Here is a 23,336-nt window from a genome sequence, read left to right as displayed (position 1 = left end):
TTTGCCTTTAAAAAATGAATTATTTTGTGTTCGTGCTCGAGTTATCGGTGTGAAGGCGATGGTAAATATTATTGTCATGTCTTTTTATTTTATTCTGACACACTTCCTGTTTTGCTTCTACTTGTTCGAGTTTGTTTAGAACTTCTGCGCCTGTTGCTGCAGCAGCTCTTTAGCACTTACTCCATCAGCTGGAAAGTATGAAGCCACGCATTGTTCCAGCAACAGGCGCCAGATTATAATCTACAATCTATGGTATGACTTCCTCTTTTTGTATATATATATATATATAAATATATATATATTTCTTAATCAATTGATGACAGATCGTGATTGATTCATCTCTCAATATTTGATCCCTTAAGAGAACAATGAATGTAGAACCAGAAGGTCTACGTTTATTTCTAGATCAAGATTATTAAGGGGAATTTATTACAGAACAGAATGAAATCAACATGAAAAATAATCTGAATGTAAAATAATAAACATGAAAACAAAGTTATAAAAGTTTAGATACTCGACAAAACAAACTGTTTCCAGGACATGAAATATGAAACATCTTTCTTCTGTGATAGCGTGAATGATTCATGAGGCCGAGAGCGAAACACAGAAGAACAGAAGATGTTTTTCCATAAAACCGCTTTTTTAACAGAGGCTCCATGGGAAGTGTAGTTCTTCTCATAAACGACTTACCCAGAGAAAACTGAAGAACGGAAGCTGTGCTGGTGTTCAGGGCCACGCTGGTCTGGGACACAAGAAGGTTTTTAGACAAGATTCCATTGTTTATTTTCAAAAAGAAATGAAATGTTCCTGCACGATAACTCAGATGACTATTGTTGATGCAATAAACTTCAGTTCAGGTGTGTTTTGAAACCAGGACATACAGAAAGAATAAATTATTAAAATAATGTGTTTTCCATTGATTATTTCTGTCCAAAATGTGTTTTATTTTTTAGTAAAGATGGTATTTTCTCTGAAGCTACATTAGTCACTGACTCTCGACAGGTTAAGATGCTAGTTCAAGTCAAGGTTACTAAAAAATAAACCTCTAAACTAGTGAAATTGAGTGAAACTAAAACTATATATGATTTATTTAACTGTTTACCAAAGGTCAGTCTATGAAAATCATTTAAAAAAGTCCCTATTTTAAAAGATATTTTGAGGTTTAAAATTCAACAATCAATAAGAACAATAATAATAATTGACAGGAAAGCAGTGAGTTGAGCATGAAAGGTGTGTTTGTTGTGGATCTGAAGCTGCCGAGCTCGAAGCTACTCGAGCGTCAGGTTGAGAAAACGCTAAATGAGCCGTGAAATGTTCAGAGGTTTTTGCAAATGTGGTCACAGAACGCGGTGGTTACCAGCTCTCGCTCTCCGAGCGGCTCGCAGAAGGTGAGCGCTCGCCCGTGCATGAGGACGCCGCACTGCTCGCCCAGAACACAGTTGCTGCACTCGGACCTGTGGGGGGGAGAGAGAGAGTCAACGTGAAGATCGTGATGAACGGGTGAGTGTCTCACCTACCAGATGGTGGGGTCCAGCTCCCCCTGGAGGTTGGAGTCAAAGTCGTCGCGGAACACGGCGTGTTTAGCGTGAACATCCACTGTGTACGGACAACAACATGTAATTAACGGATATAAACTCACGGTGAATCGTTGAAGTGAGTTATGACTGTTTAAATGTTACTTCAGTGATGTCACGAAAAATTAGAAGGAATTTTTCAACAGCATCAAAAGCAGACTTTGAATATATTTTTACAATGCATAAATAAATTCAATGTGGCAAAATCTAAATTAAAATGGCAGCAGTCATTACATCGTCCACAGCTAAAGGAACAATGAAATGAGATCCCGGTGATGATGACTGAGGACGAGAGGATACAGTGAGTCCAGCAGCTTTTAAAGCTGATGTTTTGACATATTTTGGTTTGAAAACAAATGAAAGCAGTTACGAAATTCTGCAACACATGAGTCAAGTACTCAACAATACTACACATACAAAACATTTTTTTTAAAGTAATCCATGAGATTTTATAATAAGGGAAAACATTTTTATTTGTTCCATGTGATTCAAAAAGATTTGTCTGTGACGGTAAATAACAAACGACAATAAAATTGATATTTTGATAAAAAATTTAAATACTTTACACGTTTTATGTAAACAGTTTAAGAAGCTTTGATGCGTCAAAAACTACACACTATACACACTCAGACTTAAAGAATGATGTGATGGTTGTTACGACTCAAGATGAATAATGAATAAAGAGAGACTTCAACCTACGTAGACTCGGCCTGAGGGGCGACTCGGTCGGAGCTGAAACACACAAACAAGAAAACAGGTGAATTCAAACATGTCTAGAAAATCTCTCTCGATGATTAAACTCGGTTGAATTTAAAGACATTGAAATGAGAGTTTTTTACCAGAGGCGACATCGTTGCTAATCAAACCCAGAAATATGTTATCAGGGAGAGAAACTCCGTTGATGTTCATCCCTTCAAGTGACGACAGGCCGGTCCTGATTAACAGTTCACTGCCAATTAACCACAGCTTCGTCCTGGAGGCGGCCGCGGGCCGTAATCCGAGGTCAACGCTCAGCTAACAAACTCGCCGTTAATCTCTCCGAGGAGTTAATGGACAAAATATGGATATTTATTTTTTATAGAACTTCATGAAAACGTAATGAACTTTTACTTCCTGAGATCAAAGGAATATTTGATCTGATTTCACTATCGATACTTAAATCTTATATAAAGTGTGTATGTGTGTGTAGTTGGGTTGTTGGTCTCAGTGTGTGTGTGTGTTTGTACAAAACTCTATTTTCATTGAAATATCGACATTAGAAAATGATCTTAAGCTCCGCCCACTGAAAACCCTTCTGGAGATTAAATCTTGTTGACCATAACCACACCCACTCTGCTGTGATTGGTCAAACATGGAGGTTTGTCACTGCGCGTCATCCATCCCGGGAAGTCTCCACCTTCAAGGGACTCGTTGTATAAACAAAGCAAGGCGCAATTACAGTTGGCTGGAGAAGGAGTGAAGCCATTATTACGTCATAATGGACTCTCGTAACCTCTCGTTCGCCCAGATTTCAGAGCAACTTTATGAAGTAATAAGTTGAAAACATGGTCATGATGAGGGACTTACTGTGTCTTGGAGAGAAGAACATTTACTACATGTCAGGAGAGTCAATCATTAGTTGATCTTTAAGTTCAAGAAGCATCTAAAGATGATTGAGTGTCGAAATTTCCTAGAATCGCAGCAAAGGAGCTTCAGTATTAAGACCCGGGTTATCTCCTGGATAACGGACCAGCCCACCTCGAGCTGGGACTTCTTATCTCTTCCCAGGATGAGTAAAACCTCGTGACACACTAAGATGGAACTTGGCTCATTGTAGAGATAAACTGTTACGTTAACACCCTTTTTCAAATCTTACACAAGTTCTAAAAATACCCTTCAATACGAGGGCTTTTGTTGAAAAGTACTTCAATGATCAAAAACACTTAACGTTATAAAAGACTCTTTGGATTCCTTATGAAAAGCCGCCCTAATTTCTTCCCCAAATACCGGCCTATTTAGAACGGATTTCGCTGATTGGTCGTAAAACTTTTGCAGCTGACTCCGAGAGTCTTGGCTCGGGTGGTTCTTGATGGTGGGCTCCAACACTTTCACGACCCAGGCTCCGAGTCGACGCCCGTAAAACTCAAGATCAAAGAATCCTCCCCGGCATCAGCCTCCTTTTTGCTAATCCTGCTCCTCATTTGCTCCATGTAAAGCATGTTTGGATCGTCTGTGCAGACGAATAACACGGTGTCGACCGGTGTCTGTTATTGATGCTCAACTCAAGCCCAAAGTTTCCGAAGATGCAGGTTAGGTTTCAGCCCCTTGACCATCTGCTCATCGTGGGAGATGATTGTTCATGTTGATATGTTGAGCTTTAAACATGTTTTGTTTAAGATAAGGTAAAAAGACGGACTATCAATGTGTTTGAAGAAGAATAAACACCGAGATAATTCGTATGAACCAGACATGAGGCCCTTTGACTGTATTTATGCGGCCCTCATAATGTCAAAGTATGATCATGTATAAATGGTTTCAATGCATTAAAAAGTGTATTTTGTATTTATTATTCATTTACTTTTGTCACATAAAACTTACTTTTTCCCTCCTTTTTGTGTGTAATTTTTTGAGTATATATATTAATCCCTCAAAATATATTTTTTTAATTAGTTGAAGAAATGTTTTGAAAAAAACTCATATATACAAGAATAAAATTGAAGCTTATTTATCTTAATAAATGTCACGGCCTTATGACAAATGTCCTTTTTTTTTAGGGATTTTCTCGTCTTTATTTTTGCTCTATGGCCCCTAACAACATTCCCAGAATTTAATGTGGCCCTTGAAGACTTTTAATTGCCCATCCCTTGTCTAAACTATAGGAAAATATCAAAAATCACACTCATAAGTTCCTCGGACTTCTTAAAGATTCCGGCCCCTGGTGTGATTAAGTCTGACACCCCCTGCTTTAAATCTTAAAAAAAAAACTCATCCCGCTGCCCTTTTATCAAACAAATCCTTCCGAGCGCGTCCCCTCGGTCTCCCTCGGCTTCAACCCCGACGACGCCGGCAGACTGTAACTCTCATTCCGCTCGGATTAATCCCGTCTCAATTTCTTAAAGACTTCAATTACAGCCTCCTCTTTTGGAGGCTCATCTCCTCTAATGCCGCGGCGGAGGCTAATACTCGCAGAAGGAACGCACACTTTTGTGTGAGGCGTGCACACACTTGTCCGCGCAAGAACTTTTTTCCCCCCCAAAAAAATGTAGAAATATGGAAAGAGAACGAGCTTAAAAAGGGAAAAGATCCGAAACAACGTCGGGCTCAAGAGTTTGACAAACTGAGCATAAGCTTCGACAGACTTCCCGGCCACGAGTCTAATCTCCTCTTGGTAAACTGCACCCACTCCTCCAACACGCCTTGTTCTCCGGGTTGTTCTCCGTCTGACTCACATCCGCGTTGAGGATAGAAAAAAACGCATTTGATGTGGAGCGGTCGCAATTACACTCACCGGGACGCTCTTGTTTCACGATGAAAAATAGAAGAGGTGGTTTGCAGGTCAGAATTCCTTGTGCGGGCTCAGACTGATCATTAAAAGAATCACCGGGAGAACAAAGAGCTCGGCTTCGTTCATCCTTCCCGTCGTTATTACCTTTTTTTTCTTTACGCCAAGAGAACGTTTCACAGCACGACGCGGTTAATAATTGTTAAATCTGGTTTAAATTCAATTGGAATTTGTTTTATTTTTAAATTTCATGGCGTTCTTTCAGCCGCCGTACAATTAACGAAAGGAGCTGAAAGTAGTTCCACATCTGGTTTACATTGAAACTGAAATTGAACTTTCACTGGGGTCGTCTGCCACAGTCGTCCATATTTGATCCTTCAACTGATGGAGTTGTTCGATGAGAGGTCATTGTTATCGTCAAGACATTTAGATCAACACCTAGTATTTTATACATCAAGGTCAGGGGTCTGCAAACCCTCGGCTCCAGGGTCACCTGCAGGAGCTACAACTTTGAGAAGCAAATTTAGAGAAGAATGCATTTGAATATAAAAAATTACTTCAAATTATTATAATTTTTCTATAGATTAAGCCTTGTGGTTTTTCAGGGTCAAGGTCCCCGAAAGCCCATGTACAAATATGTTTACGGTATCCCTTGTGTTGTCTCTGGGTCAAGATCAATGACCTCACAAATGTATCTATATGTATTTATGGAAGTCAGAGCGGTTGTTGACGTTGACCCTGAGACAACACAAGGGATACCACAAACATATTTGTTTTCGGGCCTTCAGGTCACCTTGACCCTGAGACAACACAAGGGATACCACATTATCATGTGATCCTCATGTGATTTTTTGGTGAGTCTATTCTAAGTCTATTGTGAGTCTACTGTGAGTCTAATGTGAGTCTATTGTGATTATATTGTGATTATATTGTGAGTATATTGTGAGTCTATTGTGAGTCTATTGTGAGTCTAGTGTACGTTTATTGTGCGTCTATTGTAAGTGACGCTCTGAACAATAATAATAATTATAATTATTATGGATGAAAAAAAAAGAGTCATTTGAGTGATGATTTGAAGCGTGGCAGAGCATGAGGAGGTGAGAGGGCAGTAAGTCTTGCTGGTAGGAGCGGCGGCAGGCGGCAGGAGGCCACCCATCCGTCGTCTGAAGCAGCGTGATCAGGTGTCCCTCAGGGAGCGACGGGCCGCTCTGAGTTATACGTCTGTTTAATAATCCATCTGGGTCGCCTCGCACTCGGCCTCGCACATAAAGATCAGATTTATTCCCCGGCTGAAAATGAGAAGACCTCAGGACGCCGAGATGAGAGCGCCGACTGTCAGGACACGACGGCTGATGGACGACCTGCAGGGTCACTCCACGCCCACGACCGCCCCGCCCTCCTGTGCTCGCCACCTTCTTTCTCCAGACGACCACGTACCCCCCCCAGCAAGTATTTCATACTTTCCTTCTTAAACTCGACATCATTCAACGCGACCGGACTTTCTGCCGCATCACAACTTGAATCATCTTTAAACACCAAACAATTTAGCGAGACGCCGTCAGAGGCGACAAATGAAACCGCCGCGCCTCCAAAGAGTTATGGCCGACGCCGACCGTAGATCAAAGGAACAACGGGAACCGAGGGAGAGTCGAGACGGGAGCTACGACATGACAGAAAAAGAAAGTTTGGGATCTCCGTGAAAGTTTTGGGGAAACGACAGCCCGGAGACGACTCGACACAATCCTTCTGCCGAACGTCTTGAAGTCACACTTACTAGTGCCATGAACAGAAAAGTCCATCAGAGCCAGTGGAGTAAGAAGAATATAATCCCGAACGATCACCTTCTCGTCGTCCATCTCCTCCCCGCCTGATCTCCGACACGTGGAATCATAATCCTGCTTTAGATTTCTTCCTCCAGTCGTTCAAAGCTTCATGAACTGATCTCGTCTCTTTTTTTGGAAATCTAATGCCAGGACTTACAGTAGAGAAACGGGGTCTCATGTTTGATCCTCAAGGGAGAGGAAGGTCTTAAGATCGCTGCCCGGATGAGAGTGAGACAAATATAAGGGAAGAAAAAAAAGAATAGCTGAGCTCCATCAAAAGAAATGATCAAAACTGAGGCACTGGCCTAGACTCCTGGATCTCAGACTACCTCACTGATCGACCGAAGTACGTCAGGAATCACGTCTGACACTGAACACAGACCATGTATATAAGAAATTTCAGAGTAGACTGTGCTTTCTGAGGAGGCTTCGATAATTGAATATCTGCAGGAAGCTCCTCTGCAGAAGCTGGACTCACTGGTGACAGTTGCAGAGGAGATCACTGGATAAACTACTGTCCATCATGGATGATGACATCATCCTCTGAACGCAGTCATCAATGAGCAGAGAAGCAGATGGAGCACGAATACTTCTTCCTATGATGCAACACTAATAGACTCAGGGACTCATTATTGAAGAAAGAACCAGAGGTTGTCGACTGGAAATGAGTGAACCCAGACCAGGTCAACGGGATGATGGATTTTATTAACTGTGGGTCGAAGCCCAGCAGATAATTCACAAGCAATCCGTACAAGCTTAGAATCCAGACAATCATCAAAGTCATTCCTTGTGTTATTAGACTTTATAACTCTCAGTTTGGGGACAGGAGTGGAGTGAAAAGATGATTCTATTCCATGTTAATCTTCGCATCTTTTGTCTGTGTTATTTTTCTTTGTTATGTTCTTTATCTTTATCTTTAGATTGTGTCATCTTGCTCTTTCTTTTTGTTGCTCTTTGTTCTTGTTTCATGAATCTATCGTCTGTGTTGCTGTGAGCTGGAAAAACAACTTCCCGAAGGAGACCTCCAGAGGGATCAATCTATCTATCTGTCTACGTGAGTCTATTGTGAGTCTATTGTGAGTCTATTGTGAGTCTATTGTGAGTCTATTGTGAGTGACGGTCCGGACAGTCCAGGAGAGAAAAGGATCCGAGAGCCTGTTGACTCCTGGGGCTCCTCCCTCCCTCGGCTCTCTTCTTCAGCCTTCTGTTGCCTTCAGCCTGTTCGTCGCTCATTTGCGAGTCAAATTCCCTGACACAGTTTAGCAAACCCAAACGACCAGCGCCTTTATTGGCCATCAAGGAATTAGCCTCCAACAAGGTCAGCCGCCCAATCAAACCCTAATCCTTCTTATTTCTCATTTTCTATTTTCAAATGGAGCTTTAATCGCTCGACTATCCGCTGGAAAACTCGAATCATCTCCGTTTTTTTACGACCTCTCGGTTTCTCGTTAGCGCCGTCCTCTTCGCTGTCATTACGCTAACGGTTATTTACGCCTCCCCGACTCGACGCCACTCCATCACTCTCCGGTTAACATTTCGCCACCTTCCCCAGACCTTGACGAGCCTTTTGTGACTGCGCTACAGGAAGTGACCGTCAGTAGTGAAGAGACAAGTGTCTCCGTCACCGGTTCCGAGGCCTTCAGATCTTTCTCCGGGAGCTACAGAACCATTGTTCGTGGAGCCAAGATTCAAGATCCGCAACACTTTTATTCTCCTCCGAGACGGAGCGAGGGATAACGATCCCTTCCATGTGGAACTTGAGCTGAGATTTTGTGCAGAGAGGAAGTTTTGGTTCCTGTAAACAAGCAATTATACCTTCTCAGCGGGCGGAGAGCGACGGCTCCGTCTGTCAAAAGATACTTAAAGCTGTCGCGGGAAGTTGATATAAGCAGCGTTTCCAGCAAATGCACAAATCTTCAGTCAGCGAGAGAGTGAAACCCCCCCCCACCCCCCCCCCCAGACTTAAGCATCATGGGCTGAAATTAAGCTGAAAATATGAAATCTCCAGACGAAAAGAAGAAAAACTCCTCCCTCGGCAGGAAGTTAAAATGTTGTCAAGTACATGAAAGAAAGTCCCTCTGTCTTGAAAATGATCATGTAGTCCAACTGACCTCTCAGGGAGGTTTAAGGGGGGTCAGGTCAAGAGAAAGGGGGCGCAAGGGGGGAAGAAGAGCCACATGAAACTCCAAACATGTCCAAATAAAATGTACCATAAGAATTCCACAGTAATTGGAGATATTACAATAATTCAGCTCCTTTTTTGATCGTAAGGGGGGCAGAGAGAAGGGAGAAGACCCCCCTGAACATTAAAATGTGTCCAATTTAGATAAAAACAAAATGTCTTGAATACAAGTGTAGACTTCTGACCTCACATTAAAGGTTCTAGGGGGGAGGTAAACCCTGTCAGGTCAATGGAAAAGGGGCACATCGGGGGTAGAAGACCACTATGAAATTTTCAAATATGGCTAATTTCAATGAAATGTCTACCATAAGTAATACATAGTAAGTAAGTGACATCACAAAATTTCTGTTTTTTTTTTAATTTTCAGGGAGGCAAAAAAGGGGGCTAAAGCCCTATAACCCCCTTAAAAATCTCTTGAATATTAGTGTGTCGACTTCTGACATCAGGTTGAAGGTTTTAGGGGGAGGACAGCTTGATCAGGTCGGGGGAAAGGGGGCTCAGTGGGGGGGCATAAGACCCCTAATTTTGATATAATTTAAAGTGTGTAAGACATACAAAGCAATGGAGATTTAAAGAACTTCAGTGGCTTGTGTTAATTTGTAAAAGGGCTTCACACCAATGTCAAGAATTCTGAAACCAATATTCCCTCTGAATTTACTTCCCTTCAGAGAAAGTTGGGTTTCAAAATGTCATGTTTTTTTTAGGGTAGTTTCAAGTACATATAAATGAATGTATAACAACATTAATACATTCCCGAGAGGGAAGTGAAAACGTATATACACACCTCCTTGCTCACAGAGCTGCTGTGCTAGAGCGTCCTTGAACAGGATCTGACCTCTGTGGGTCGCAGTCGCTCTGAAAGAGAATAAAAATGAGGGGAAAAAAAGTCAAGTTCAAAGTATTTTCTGACAAATAGAACCAATAAATAATCATTTACAATTGTTAAAACCTTAAATATCACGTTTCTAAATGAGATCTTAGCAAATATACTTGTTTCCCCCTTAAAGGTTTTGGACAGTGGAACAGAATTATGATATATTTCCATGTTAAACTCTAGTATCAGGAAATTAAAAAATAAAAGGTTTAAAAAATGTTATTTTCAGCCTCTACAGAATATTCTCTTGTTTCCTTAAACAAAGTGGTTCATTGATTACATTTTGAATTCAGTTGGTACAGCGTTTATAGTTTATGTATTAACCTGCAGTTCATACAAAACTCTGCAGCCAGAATTCTGAGCCGCTCTAGTAAGTGAACTCACATTTCTCCGATCCTTAAAACTCTTCACTGGCTGCCAGTGTCTTTCAGGATCCATTTTTAAATTCTGGTTCTTGCTTTCAGATCTATTCATGGTCAGACCTTCCATCAGTGATCTGATCCAGACTTACACCCCAGCTCGGGCTCTGAGGTCTGTGGATCAGAATCTACTGATGGTTCCTGAAACAAGCTTCCGGACCAGAGGAGAGAAATCCTTCCAGGCTGTTGCTCCTAAGCTTCTTATTTGTGCTTTTCCCTGATTTTCTGGGACTCCTGTGTTCGTCTCATGTGTCTTGACCTTGACCCTGGTCTAGAAAGGCGCTTCACAAAGAGCCTTGTCTTACTTACTTACTTAACCTTTTCCTTCCCCCTCCAGCTGAACATGCCACTCATGTGTTGCTGCTTCATCTACACTCATAAATAATCCACCGTCGTGTCATTCATTAGTAAAGAGCAGTTGTTTCCGCACAGGAAACATAGTTAATTCAAGACATCGCTCAGAAATGGAGGAAGACTTTGATATTTTTGAATAAAACATGCAACAAAATGTGCCTGAAATATTTACTCGAACGCTCATCTAAAAATAATTTTCAAAAGATTCAAGTTAAACTTGAATGGTCGCTTTTTTTTTGTCAACCATTTTACAATAACAAACTAAAACACATTTTGACCAAAATATTTTGATACAGATCAAGACCCCAGTTTTGTTGCACCTTCGTCCATGTCTTGATCAGGTAACGTGAAAAATTGTTAAATAAAATAAACTATATTAAATCCACTGGGTTTTTTTTTCATAAACATTTTTTCTTGTTAACCTTTGGTCCATTTGAACATAAATGAATTATAAAGTTGACATTTTGTTCAAAGAAAGGAACACTTAAATCCAGAGAGATCCTGGTGATGACTGAGGACGAGAGGATACAGTGACTCCAGCAGCTTTTAAAGCTGATGTTTGAACATCATTTGGTTTGAAAAAAAAAGAAAGCAGTTACGACTTCGTCAAGAGTCATGTGGTCTGTAAATACTGCAACACCAGAGTCAAGTACTCGACAATACTACACGGAGTCTACTGACTCCTTTAAGAAACATCTTAAGACGTTTTTATTTGTTCAGGCTTTTTCTTGATTTTCTGGAACTCCTGTTGTGTTCTCAGTTTTATCTTGACCTTTAAAGTATATACTTTATTGAATATTGTTTTGATTGTTTAAGCGCTTTGTGACCCTGGTCTGGAAAAGCGCCATACAAATATATACAAATAAAAATGACTTACTTACTTACTTACATATATCCTTGTTACTACACTATCCCGATATATAGTATAGTTGACTCTATTATGATACGTATCATATATTAGATATTCTTCACGATACACACACCTAGTTGTTGGTAAGTCAATATGTTTCAGGGAGTTATACTAATATTACTCCACATTGAGTATTAATATGAGTAATATGAGGAAATCCTGCAGCAAGTGCACAAGGGATACGATTTAAAAATGAATAAATAAATTTCTTAAAATACAAGATGGGTTTAGATGGTCGTGTCCTTCATACAATCTGCTGTCAAATATCAAGGCATGTAAAATAGAAGCAGCGCTAACACACAAGCCCTCTCGCTCCCTCACACACATACACACACACACATATATATACATACACACAAACTCACACACGGCCTTAACGTGTATGCAGATAGACAGGCTGTCACTCAAAGAGCTCCCTAAAGAGCCTGGAGTGGGTAATTACCAAACATGTCTTCCATGTTAGATTACATGTTGCTGTTGGCGATAAGTATCCCACAGGAACATGTTTGACAGCTCCCTGTTAATACACACACACACACTTACACACACATACACATATGCACACTTACACACACACAAATACACTAGCACATTTGCACTCACACACACACACACACACACACACAAACATGCACACTCACACACATGGACACACCTACATACACTTACACACACATACACATATGCACACTTACATCCTTACACACACACACACACATGCACACTTAAACACACACACACACACATGCACACTTACACTTACACATACACACACATACACTTGCACACTTACACACACACACACACACACTAGCATACTTACACACACACACATATATGCACACTTACACACACACACACACACACACACACACATGCACACTTAAACACACACACACACACTAGCACACTTACACACACACAAATACACTAGCACACTTGCACACACACACACACACTAACACACACACACACATGGACACACCTACACACACTTACACACACACGCACATGCACACTCACACACATGGACACACCTACACACACTTACACACAAACGCACATGCACACTCACACACATACACACATACACACATGGAAACAGCTAGACACACACTCACTGACCTACACACATGCACGCACACACACAAACACACACGAACATGCACACCTACACACAATAGCACACACATGCACAATCACACATATACACACATGGATACACCTAGACACACACTCACACACACCTACACACATAAACATACACACATGCAAATGCACACACACACATGCACACACGTACAAACAAATGCACACACACACATACACACACAAACACATGCACACATGCACACATACACACTAGCACAAACACCTACAAACACTCGAACACACACACATGCACAAACCTAGACAAAAACACAAACATATGAACACATTTAAACATGTGAGGACAAACACATGTACACATACACACTGGCACACACACACATACACCTAAACACAAACACACACCATCAAGTTAGCTGATGCCAACACAATCTTGTAACCAGGATGTAAATGAATCAAAGTTTTCATTGAACACAAAGATGTAGATTCTAGAATCATAATCATGAATCAACTTCTGCTGCATAATCATCATTAGAGTCGTTCATCAATGATTTACTGTTGATTCGTCTGCTGTGTGGAGCAGCTGCAGACATTTAATCACTGCTGGACAACAAACACAAACATGGAGACACACAAAGAAAGTGACTCATGAGACGATACATAAACATTAACCATGGTTTTCTGTTAATCATGTGACCTCAGGGTTGACGCTCAACTTTCAGGCCATGGTTAGAAAGAGTTTTCTTTAAAATGGACCAAGAAATGAAAGATAGAACAGGTTTAGCAGCTTTTGTTTGATAACACTTGAAAATTGTTTGATTATAGAAGAAAATTGTTTGATTATAGTTGAAAATTGTTTGATTATAGTATAAAGTTGTTTGATTATAGTTGAAAATTGTTTGATTATAGTATAAAATTGTTTGATTATAGAAGAAAATTGTTTGATTATAGTTGAAAATAGTTTGATTATAGTATAAAATTGTTTGATTAGAGTTGAATATTGTTTGATTATAGAAGAAAATTGTTTGATTACAGTTGAAACAACTTCAATATAGTTGAAAACTGTTTGATTATAGTTGAAAATTGTTTGATTATAGTTAATTTTTTTTAAATATAGTTGAAAACTGTTTGATTACAGTTGGAAATTGTTTAATTATAGTTAAAAATTATTTGATTATAGTTGAAAATTGTTTGATTATAGTAGAAAATTATTTGATTATACTTGAAACTTGGTTGACTATAGTTGAAAACTGTTTGATTATAGTTGAAAATTGTTTGATTATAGTATAAAATTGTTTGCTTATAGTTAATTTTTTTTAAATATAATTGAAAATTGTTTGATTACAGTTGAGAATTGTTTGAATACAGTTGGAAATTGTTTAATTATAGTTAAAAATTGTTTGATTACAGTTGAAAATTGTTTGATTATAGTTGAAAACTGTTTGATTATAGTTGAAAATTGTTTGATTACAGTTGAAAATTGTTTGATTATAGTTGAAAATTGTTTAATTATAGTTGAAAATTGTTTGATTACAGTTGAAAATTGTTTAATTACAGTTGAACATTGTTTGAATATAGTTATACATTTTTTTTTTCAACATTCTGTGAGTGAATGTATTAATATTCATTAAAAACATCATTAACTGCCTCAATAAAGATCATATTTCCTGAGACTGCTGCTCGAGCATGAAGTTTTGGCCTTGAGAGTGGAAGGATTGACGGTGAGAAGTTTAGCAGATATAAGGGCTGCTGTCTCGTGAGACGGTGTGTGATGTATGAAGATTGGAATTATATGGTGGGACTGTGTCAGATTTACTCTGTTGTGGCGGGAAAATGAGATTGAATTCATTCTCTCTGTCGTGTTCCCTCATAATTCTGGAACATCTCCTTAAACCATCAAACACTTTTCTCTTGTCACTGAACAGCTTCTGTTCAGCAGGTATTGACTACTGAACAGAAGCTATAGGTAATCAATACAATAGACTTATGCTTGCGGGGTGTTAATAGGTCAGCTGACAGTCTGACGCCTGAACTTTGACCCTTGACCTTAATGTTGCACACACTTATAATCTGGGATATAATATGTTGATCTGAAATATACACATTTAACATCTTAGTTTAGTGATAGAAACTAAAAAAACAAAGACGTTCACGCAGCATCAATAAACGATCACATGACACACAAAAATGTTCACACGACATTAATTGAAGATCACATGACACACAAAAAACGTTCAAATGACATAAATAAATGATCAGATGATGCAAAAAAGGTCTGACAACATAAATAAATGATCACATGACGCAATTTTTTTTCACATGACATCAATTAATGATCACATGACACACACAAATGTTCACTTGACATAAATGAATGATCACATGACACAAACATTTTCACATGACATCAATTAATGATCACATGACACACACAAATGTTCACATGACATAAATGAATGATCACATGACACACACATTTTCATATGACATCAATTAATGATCACATGACACACAAAAATGTTCACATGACATAAATTAATAATCAAATGACACACACATTTTCACATGACATCAATAAATGATCACATGACACACAAAAATGTTCACATGACATAAATGAATGATCACATGACATACATGAATGATCACATGACACACATTTTCACATGACACAAACATTTTTACATGACATCAATAAATGATCACATGACACACATAAAATGTTCACATGACATAACTAAACGATCAAATGACACAAACATTTTCACATGACATAAATAAATGATCACATTACACACAAAAATGTTCACACAGCGTAAATAATGATAAATGATAATAATAATAATCACATATCATAAATTAATGATCACATGACACAAATAAATGTTCACATGACACACAAAAAAGTTCACACGACATAAATAAATGATCACATGATACAAAAATGTTCACACAGCCAACTGTCTGTCCGTTTCTGTCTGTTTCTGTCTGTCTATCTATCTATCAATCTATATTTTAGCAAAAATGAAACTTTACTTTACTAAACTTTATAGTAAAATAACTAAATTCTAGGGTCCTGTTGTTTTTTGCTCCAGATGATAACTATGAGTCAAACACATAAAACTAAAATGTTTATTTCCTTTTTTTCTTTAAAAACATGTGTTTACCACAGTCACACAAACACCTGCTCACATGCTGCTACACACTCCAGCGTTTCGCACACAATTGGCCGCACTCGGTAATTAAAGAAGTCCAGACCGGCAGCTGTTTGAATCCCACGGGGAGTCATAACCAAACAAAAGTAAGAACACGCACACGCACACGCACACACACACACACACACACACACACACACACACACACACACACACACACACACACACACACACACACACACACACACACACACACACACGCACACACACCCACACAAGTCACGGCGATGTTGCCCTGAGGCTCGACACAGCAGCGAAGAATAGCGGCGACTGGTGAGCGACTCCTTACATTGACCAGAGAAGCTTTTAACCATCATCACCTCTGAGAGCAACATTTTGGGAAGCCGACAATACCAGGGTCACAGCTGGAGGAGTCATGTGTCCTGAGGCCGTTTCACTCCTTATTCTGGTGTTTACTCTCACACGGAATGAGGTCGATGGATAACAACAATGTCATGAATTTGACTTTAACATTTTTTATAACTTTGGTTTAAGGGTCGAGTTAGTACTTGGGTGACTTAGGCCAGTCTGTCAAACTGAGCCTGAGAGACCTGGGTGTTGTATTTGACAAAGACATGTCTCTAGTGCAACTACTGCAGAAAAATGTGTTTGTCTTATGTAGTCTCGATCTTTAAAGTATATACTTTAACTGTGTATTGTTTTTGATTGTTAAAGCGCTTTGTGACCCTGGTCTAGAAATATCTTTACAAATAACCTTTACTTTACTTTAACTAAACTTCATTTGAATCACTGAGTGATGAAAATAATCTCTACATTTTCATTCATCTCGTCTTCCTCGCTTCCTCCAAGGTCTCCTGCTTTAGCGACGATTTACAGCCGCGCAGAAAATGAGTTCCTCCGAATGGCCGCGTCAACGCACTCCATCACACAATGATGTGTGGCCGGCAACACTCGCACAACAACACACACACACACAACCGTAAAACTGCTGCACGACCCCAGCGGTGTTGTCGTGGCGGCAGCGAAGGACATGTCTGAGTCTTTCATTGAAGAACTCATGGCCACGTAAAGACATGTCTGCTTCACGACAATCATATTAACATGGGTTTAATATGATGCGATTAATCACGATTAATTAATTACACTCAAAACGCTACTGTTATCGCGTTAATCTCATTTATGATCTGCATCCGTTCAACGATTAAAAGACTATTTTATCAATAAATAATTGAAACGAGGAGAAAACAAAACATTCATTTGATTAATTAATCACGGCTCATAATTAATCGACCTCTTATTGTTTAAAATCTCTCTTCTCGGTTCTTAAAATAAGTTAGTCTTTTTCGGGGTTTTTTAACTGGATAAATATGTCGTACATTTCACTTAAAGTGTTTTTTCATAAAATAAAATAAATCAAATATATATTTTTACATAAAGTTGCTAATAAAGGTTTGTATTGTGTTGTTTTATTTACAAAGGTTATACATTAAAGTTTGTTTATTTTACATCTATACATCATACTTTTCAAAGGTTAAGTTAGTTACATAAAGTGGATGATAAGATGTTAATTACAATATTATTATTAAAAACATTGATTATTTACAAATACATAAAAAAAAACATAACATTTCTAAATATTCTGCAGTTTGAAAAAAACAAACAAACACAAGATCTGCTTCAACAACCGCACTAATCTGGATTATCTTTATACTTAAACCATGTTTATTAGAAACACATTTGCGTTTCATTCGACTCAGCGACTGGTTTTCGCTGACAAAGTAACGATACTTTGAAAAACACCTAATCCTCATAATCTGCCCACGATTTGACTAAATGTATCGTAAATGCTTTTAAAGAGACTACTGTCCATCATGGATGATGACATCATCCTCTGAACACTGTCATCAGTGAGCAGAGAAGCAGATGGAGCACGAATGCTCCTCCCATGATGCAACACTAATAGACTCAGGGACTCATTCATTCCTCGTGCAATTAGATTGTCTAATTCTGATTTAGGGGGCAGGAGTGGTTTCATCCATCCATCCATCCATCCATCCATCCATCCATCCATCCATCCATCCATCCATCCATCCATCCATCCATCCATCCATCCATCCATCCATCCATCCATCCATCCATCCATCCATCCATCCATCCATCCATCCATCCATCCATCCATCCATCCATCCATCCATCCATCCATCCATCCATCCATCCATCCATCCATCCATCTATCTATCTATCTATCTATCTATCTATCTATCTATCTATCTATCTATCTATGTTATTTCTATCTATGTTATTTCTTTAGTACAACTTGTAGAATTCCTCGTCGAGATAATTGTTTTTGCAGTGAGTTAATAAGACTCTTGTTTAAAAAACTATTTGATTCTATTTGTATTTTTCTTTTTATTCGTCCTACTACAAGTATTTAGAAAGTATGAAAACATAATTTAAGTAATATAAAAAGAAACGTTTTTTTCTCCAAAAATGACCTGAAATAAGTATAAATTGTAGTTTTTGCTCATGGAGAATTGATGGTGTTGATAATGATCTCAGTGGTTTTGAAGTTTTCTTCATCAGAATGTGCTGACGATTGTAAGTAAATTTGTTGAAAACACGGACGTTGAACAGGTACTAGCTCGAGGGCTGACGCTGATCGTCCAAGATATGCAACAGATTTTTTTCTTCATCTCACAGAAGGATGACTCTACTTGTAAATGATTCAAGGTCTTGGCCTTTTAACGCCGTTCTCCTGTGACTTTGCCCGAGGGCGTTTAATTGGAATCCAGCCTTTTTTCTCTTCGTTCTTTTTTTTTCTTCTGCTTCTGACGGCTCGTGAATGATTATCAGCACCAGGCTGTAAGTCAAGGGCCGTGTAAGGATAAAAGGAGGAAAAATAAGGTGCGTGTGTGAAAATGATAATTCTGAAATAATCAATTAAAGGTGGTTTTTCCACCCAACATTTCATATATATCGCTAAGATTCACCTTCAAATTTCCGATGGATAATTATAAGAGGAAAATCTTTTATAATTATGATTATAGGACAATAAGTTAGTCCTAATAGGCCTGAAATTACTGAGATTAGTCAGGTCTAAGCCTGGCTTTTTGAGTAAAGGCTCCACAATGGCATGTTTAAATGCATTGGGATAAAAACCCTGTGGATAGGGAGAGGTTTACATTTTGGTTACCCACGGGCCAATTACATCAAACACTTTAACTAAGAGCCTACACAGAAGGACGTCGGACGAGCAAGAGGAGAGTTTCATCATGCTCACCAGTGCGGAGATATCAGCCAGAGTAACAGGTTTAAAGAAGGCCCACAAGGTGGAGACGGGCTCAGTGACAGCAGGAGTTCCACACAAAAGGGGGAGGGATTTTCTCTTTGATCAACTTAATTTTGTCAGTGAAAAATCTCAACAATGCATTGCTGTCAGCTTCACAGAAGACAGACGTGATTTGAGGAGCAGGACACACAAGAGAATTTATTGTGTCAAACAACACTTTGGGGTTTTCCTTATTTGTTGTTACCAGTTTCCGAATGTAATCAGATCTGGCAGTTTCTACCATCTCATTGAATTAGGTCATGAGATCCCTGAGGTGAAAACTGTGTTTAACTTTTTTAAACATAAAATTAGACACTCGAGAGGCAGTTGGATATACATGATTGTTACCAATTTATATAATTTTCATTCATTCATAAGTTCATAACTCAACTCTTGAATTAAAGATTGAAATACATGTTTTAAAATAAAACTCTAACACTAGGTATTCAATTAAAGTGGATCAATTAAACTTAAACAAGTTAAATAAGTTATATTTAAGAGACTTCATGTTTGAGTCTGTAAAGACCAAAAGTGTAAAAAAAAAGAAAGAAGTAGTGACTCACAGGAAGTTGACGCACCCCGTACCAGGGGGCGGAGCTATCCAGACGAAGCTGAAGCTGGTGTAGGGTTGGTGGCTGACGTGCGACGCCACCACGCTGCAAACGAACTGCGTTCCCGTGAACTGCCGCTCCGGCATCACGCCTGTGAGACAGAGAGACAGGAAGTCATGGGTTTGTCGTCACACTTTCAAGGTCGTTGCGTCGATTCCAGTCGCATCAATTTTTCCCGGCGCCTCGAATGTTGTCGATCATCGCTCACTATGAAAACTCTCCACGAGATAATGACCCGGCCATTAATGAGGCGACGTGTCCGGCGATGATTGTGACGACACGGAGGCTGGAGCGAGGTCGGACTCATCCATCAGACGCTCGCGAGTGTTTGCTACTCGTGGTCGACTCGTGGTCGCGGCAGAGCGAAGACGACGCACCTCAAGAACACAATCAGACGAAGCCGGTTGTGATGACTGAGACGAGTGATGCATGAAGTTGTGTAACCAACGCGGATGATAATCACACTCACAAGAAAACATTAATAACGGTGACACTTTAATTTCCCTCTAATCAATGTGTGGATCATTATGCAAATGTTATGTGTGCGACTGTCTCTGTGGGTGTGTGTGTGTGTGTGAGCAAGTGTTGATTTGTGTCCTTGCACAAATTACATCTAGATTAACTGGCCAAAGTAATGAAAAATGCTCATTAAAGTTTTTTTTCTAAATTTTATTAAAGCAACAATTCATAAGATTTTGACCTTTTTTTATATTTTCTGTAAATCTATGTAATTATGAGTCAAATCTTAACAAACAACATCTTTTTAATTTTATTGTGGTTATATTATTTTATCGCACTGGTTTAATGCTCAAGCTTTTTACTTTTTGTTTTTATTGTATAATGTTATTTATGAAGTCTAATGCAATTTTATTATTTTCCTTTTTTAACCTGTTAACTGTAATCTTAAATTCAATGCATTATTTTAGTTTTCATCTTCATTTTAATTATTGAGTTGTTTTGAACAGTTCAACTGCATTTGGCAATGTTGCATCTGGAATTTTACAGCACTGACAAATATGGTCCCATGTTGTCAGGAATTTGACGATACAGATTACAATAAAGTGTCTACCGTACAATATGTTGTGATACTGTAGTTTCAAGGGTATATGTGTAGTATTGTCAAGTACTTGACTCTGGTGTTACAGTATTTACAGACCACATGACTCTTGACGAAGTCATAACTGCTTTCATTTTATTTTCAAACCAAAATATGTCCAAACATCAGGTGTAAAAGGTGCTGGACTCACTGTATCCTCTCGTCCTCAGTCGCAGACGGGACCTCGCATTGGATTGCTTTCTTCCCTTAGGACGTAATGACTGCTGCCATCTAGAGGCCGCGAATATTTCGATATTAGTTCTAAATAAATAAATAAAAATAATTTAAAATAAACTTTTTTGAACTGTGAGTAAGTAAGTAAGTCATTTGTATTTATATAGCACTTTCTCAGACCAAAGCGCTTAAACAATCAAAACAATTCTCATTAAAATATATACTTTAAAGGTCAAGATAATACTGAGAAAAACACAGGAGTTCCAGAAAATCAAGGAAAAGCCTGCACGAATAAAAAATGTCTTAAGTAAACTCGTAACTGTAATATTTCCGTTATTTTCTCGGATATATTATTTATTATCAGATATTTTATCATCCGTCTCAGCTCCTTAAAAAAGGTTAACCCTGCACAGGTTGATGTCTAGCGCTAGAGTTTCAGCAAATCATCGTAAAAACCTGAACGTTCAAAGACAGTTGACACCCGACTATTGAAGAACTATGAGTTCCAGAGAGAAGAAGGGGCCACGGGGGTTCACAGGTGGAAACGGGGTGAAGGATGGTGTGGTGGAGCAGAAGAAAGAGAGCCGTGCAGGAGATGAAAAGAAAGGCTGATGCACTTCAGGACACAGCAGCAACAAGACTGGGAGCCACTCACAGAATTTTTTATTCCCTCTTGTAAAATACACTCATGCGTAAAAAAGGCAAATAACGAAACCAGCCTCTTTCATGTCTGGCCGTTGAGAGAGAGAAACAGAATGAAAAAAAATCATAAAATCCAAATCCCAAATGTTCCACTCAAGCAACCGGCAATTGAGGAGCTGGAGACAGAAATTGGAGCTTTGACATTGCTGGACTTGACCGAAGGCAGTAACGAGTGAAACCGTAGATGAATGTTTCATCATCGAAATCTTCTAATATTACCTGACTAGTCCTGTAGATGCAGCTCAGTGACCAGAACATTCAAGTTACACCTTGTTTATTTAATTTAACACTGTTTTTTAAAAGTTTAACTATGTCAACAAGACAAATCTATTATGCTCTTAATGATCTATTTGTACAACATCTACTACTGTGGATCACCAGGAGTACATTCGAATTGAATGTGGAGATTAAAAAAAGAAGAAAAAGGAAACACAAAGGAAAAGTGGAAATGTGTCTTTATATTATATTTCTATGTGTGCTGAACAAACCTTACAAAATATATCAAAAAGAAGACTCATTTTTAGATGAAATTGTTTGATTTCAGTTGAAAAATTGTTTGATTACAGTAGAAAAATGTTTGATTATAATTGAAAAATGTTTTATTATAATTGAAAATTGTTTGATTATAGTTTAAAATTGTTTGAATATAATTGAAAAATGTTTGATTATAATTGAAAATTGTTTGATTATAGTTTAAAATTGTTTGAATATAGTTGAAAAATGTTTACTTATAGTTGAAAATTGTTGGAATATAGTTGAAAAGTGTTTACTTATAGTTGAAAATTGTTTGATTATAGTTGAAAATTGTTTGATTATAGTTGAAAATTGTTTGATAATAGTTAAAAATTGTTGGAATATAGTTGAAAATTGTTTACTTATAGTTGAAAATTGTTTGATTTCTGTTTAAAATTGTTTGATTTCTGTTTAAAATTGTTTGATTTCAGTAAAAAATTGTTTGATTATAGTTGAAAATTGTTTGATTATAGTTGAAAATTGTTTGATTATAGTTGAAAATTGATTGATTATAGTTGAAAATTGTTTGATTATAGTTGAAAACTATTTGATTATAGTTGAAAATTGTTTGATTTACTCCGCCCACTGAAAATGCAAACTTTTTTTTCGGAGATGAAATCTTGTTGAGGATAACCACACCCACTCTGCTATGATTGGTCAAGCATGGAGGTTTGTCACCACATGTCCAATCCCTGAAGTCTCCACCTCCAAAGGACTCGTTGTACAAACAAAGCGAAAGTGTGTACAGCTGGTTGGAGCAGGAGTGAAGCCCAAACTTCAGGACTGAGTCAGGAGGAGAGTTTCACATTAGTTGACGTTAACAAGGTCGACGTATCATAAATTGGTAACGATTAAAAACCTCTCCGATCTTGATACCTCTAGCTTTGAAACAAAAACAACTAAAACTCTCCATACTCTGCCACAATTGAGAAATGTGTTGATTTAATTTCCGGCCGCGAGTCAGCTGGACCACACTCAGCAGTGTCTTCACTGCATTGGTCTATTTTTA

General features: G+C 38.4%; 1 protein-coding gene across 3 annotated transcripts in view; it reads right to left on the bottom strand.

Moving 5' to 3' along the window:
* reln (reelin) overlaps positions 1-23,336 on the bottom strand; it is a 101,413-nt gene that overhangs the window by 47,750 nt on the left and 30,327 nt on the right. For all 3 annotated transcript variants that reach the window (XM_087797268.1, XM_087797270.1, XM_087797269.1), the window contains exons 3-8: positions 19,795-19,933; positions 9,845-9,915; positions 2,274-2,306; positions 1,518-1,596; positions 1,358-1,454; positions 691-742 (exon numbers count right to left, since the gene is read on the bottom strand). In XM_087797268.1, the coding sequence (XP_087653394.1) occupies positions 691-742; positions 1,358-1,454; positions 1,518-1,596; positions 2,274-2,306; positions 9,845-9,915; positions 19,795-19,933 (471 nt within the window). The remainder of the gene's footprint in view (positions 1-690; positions 743-1,357; positions 1,455-1,517; positions 1,597-2,273; positions 2,307-9,844; positions 9,916-19,794; positions 19,934-23,336) is intronic.

The sequence above is a fragment of the Callionymus lyra genome, chromosome 8, assembly GCF_982586985.1.
Source record: "Callionymus lyra chromosome 8, fCalLyr1.hap1.1, whole genome shotgun sequence".
In the NCBI taxonomy this organism is placed as follows: domain Eukaryota; kingdom Metazoa; phylum Chordata; class Actinopteri; order Syngnathiformes; family Callionymidae; genus Callionymus; species Callionymus lyra.
Note: the sequence above shows the minus strand (reverse complement) of the source record. Positions and strands in the feature narration are given on the sequence as shown.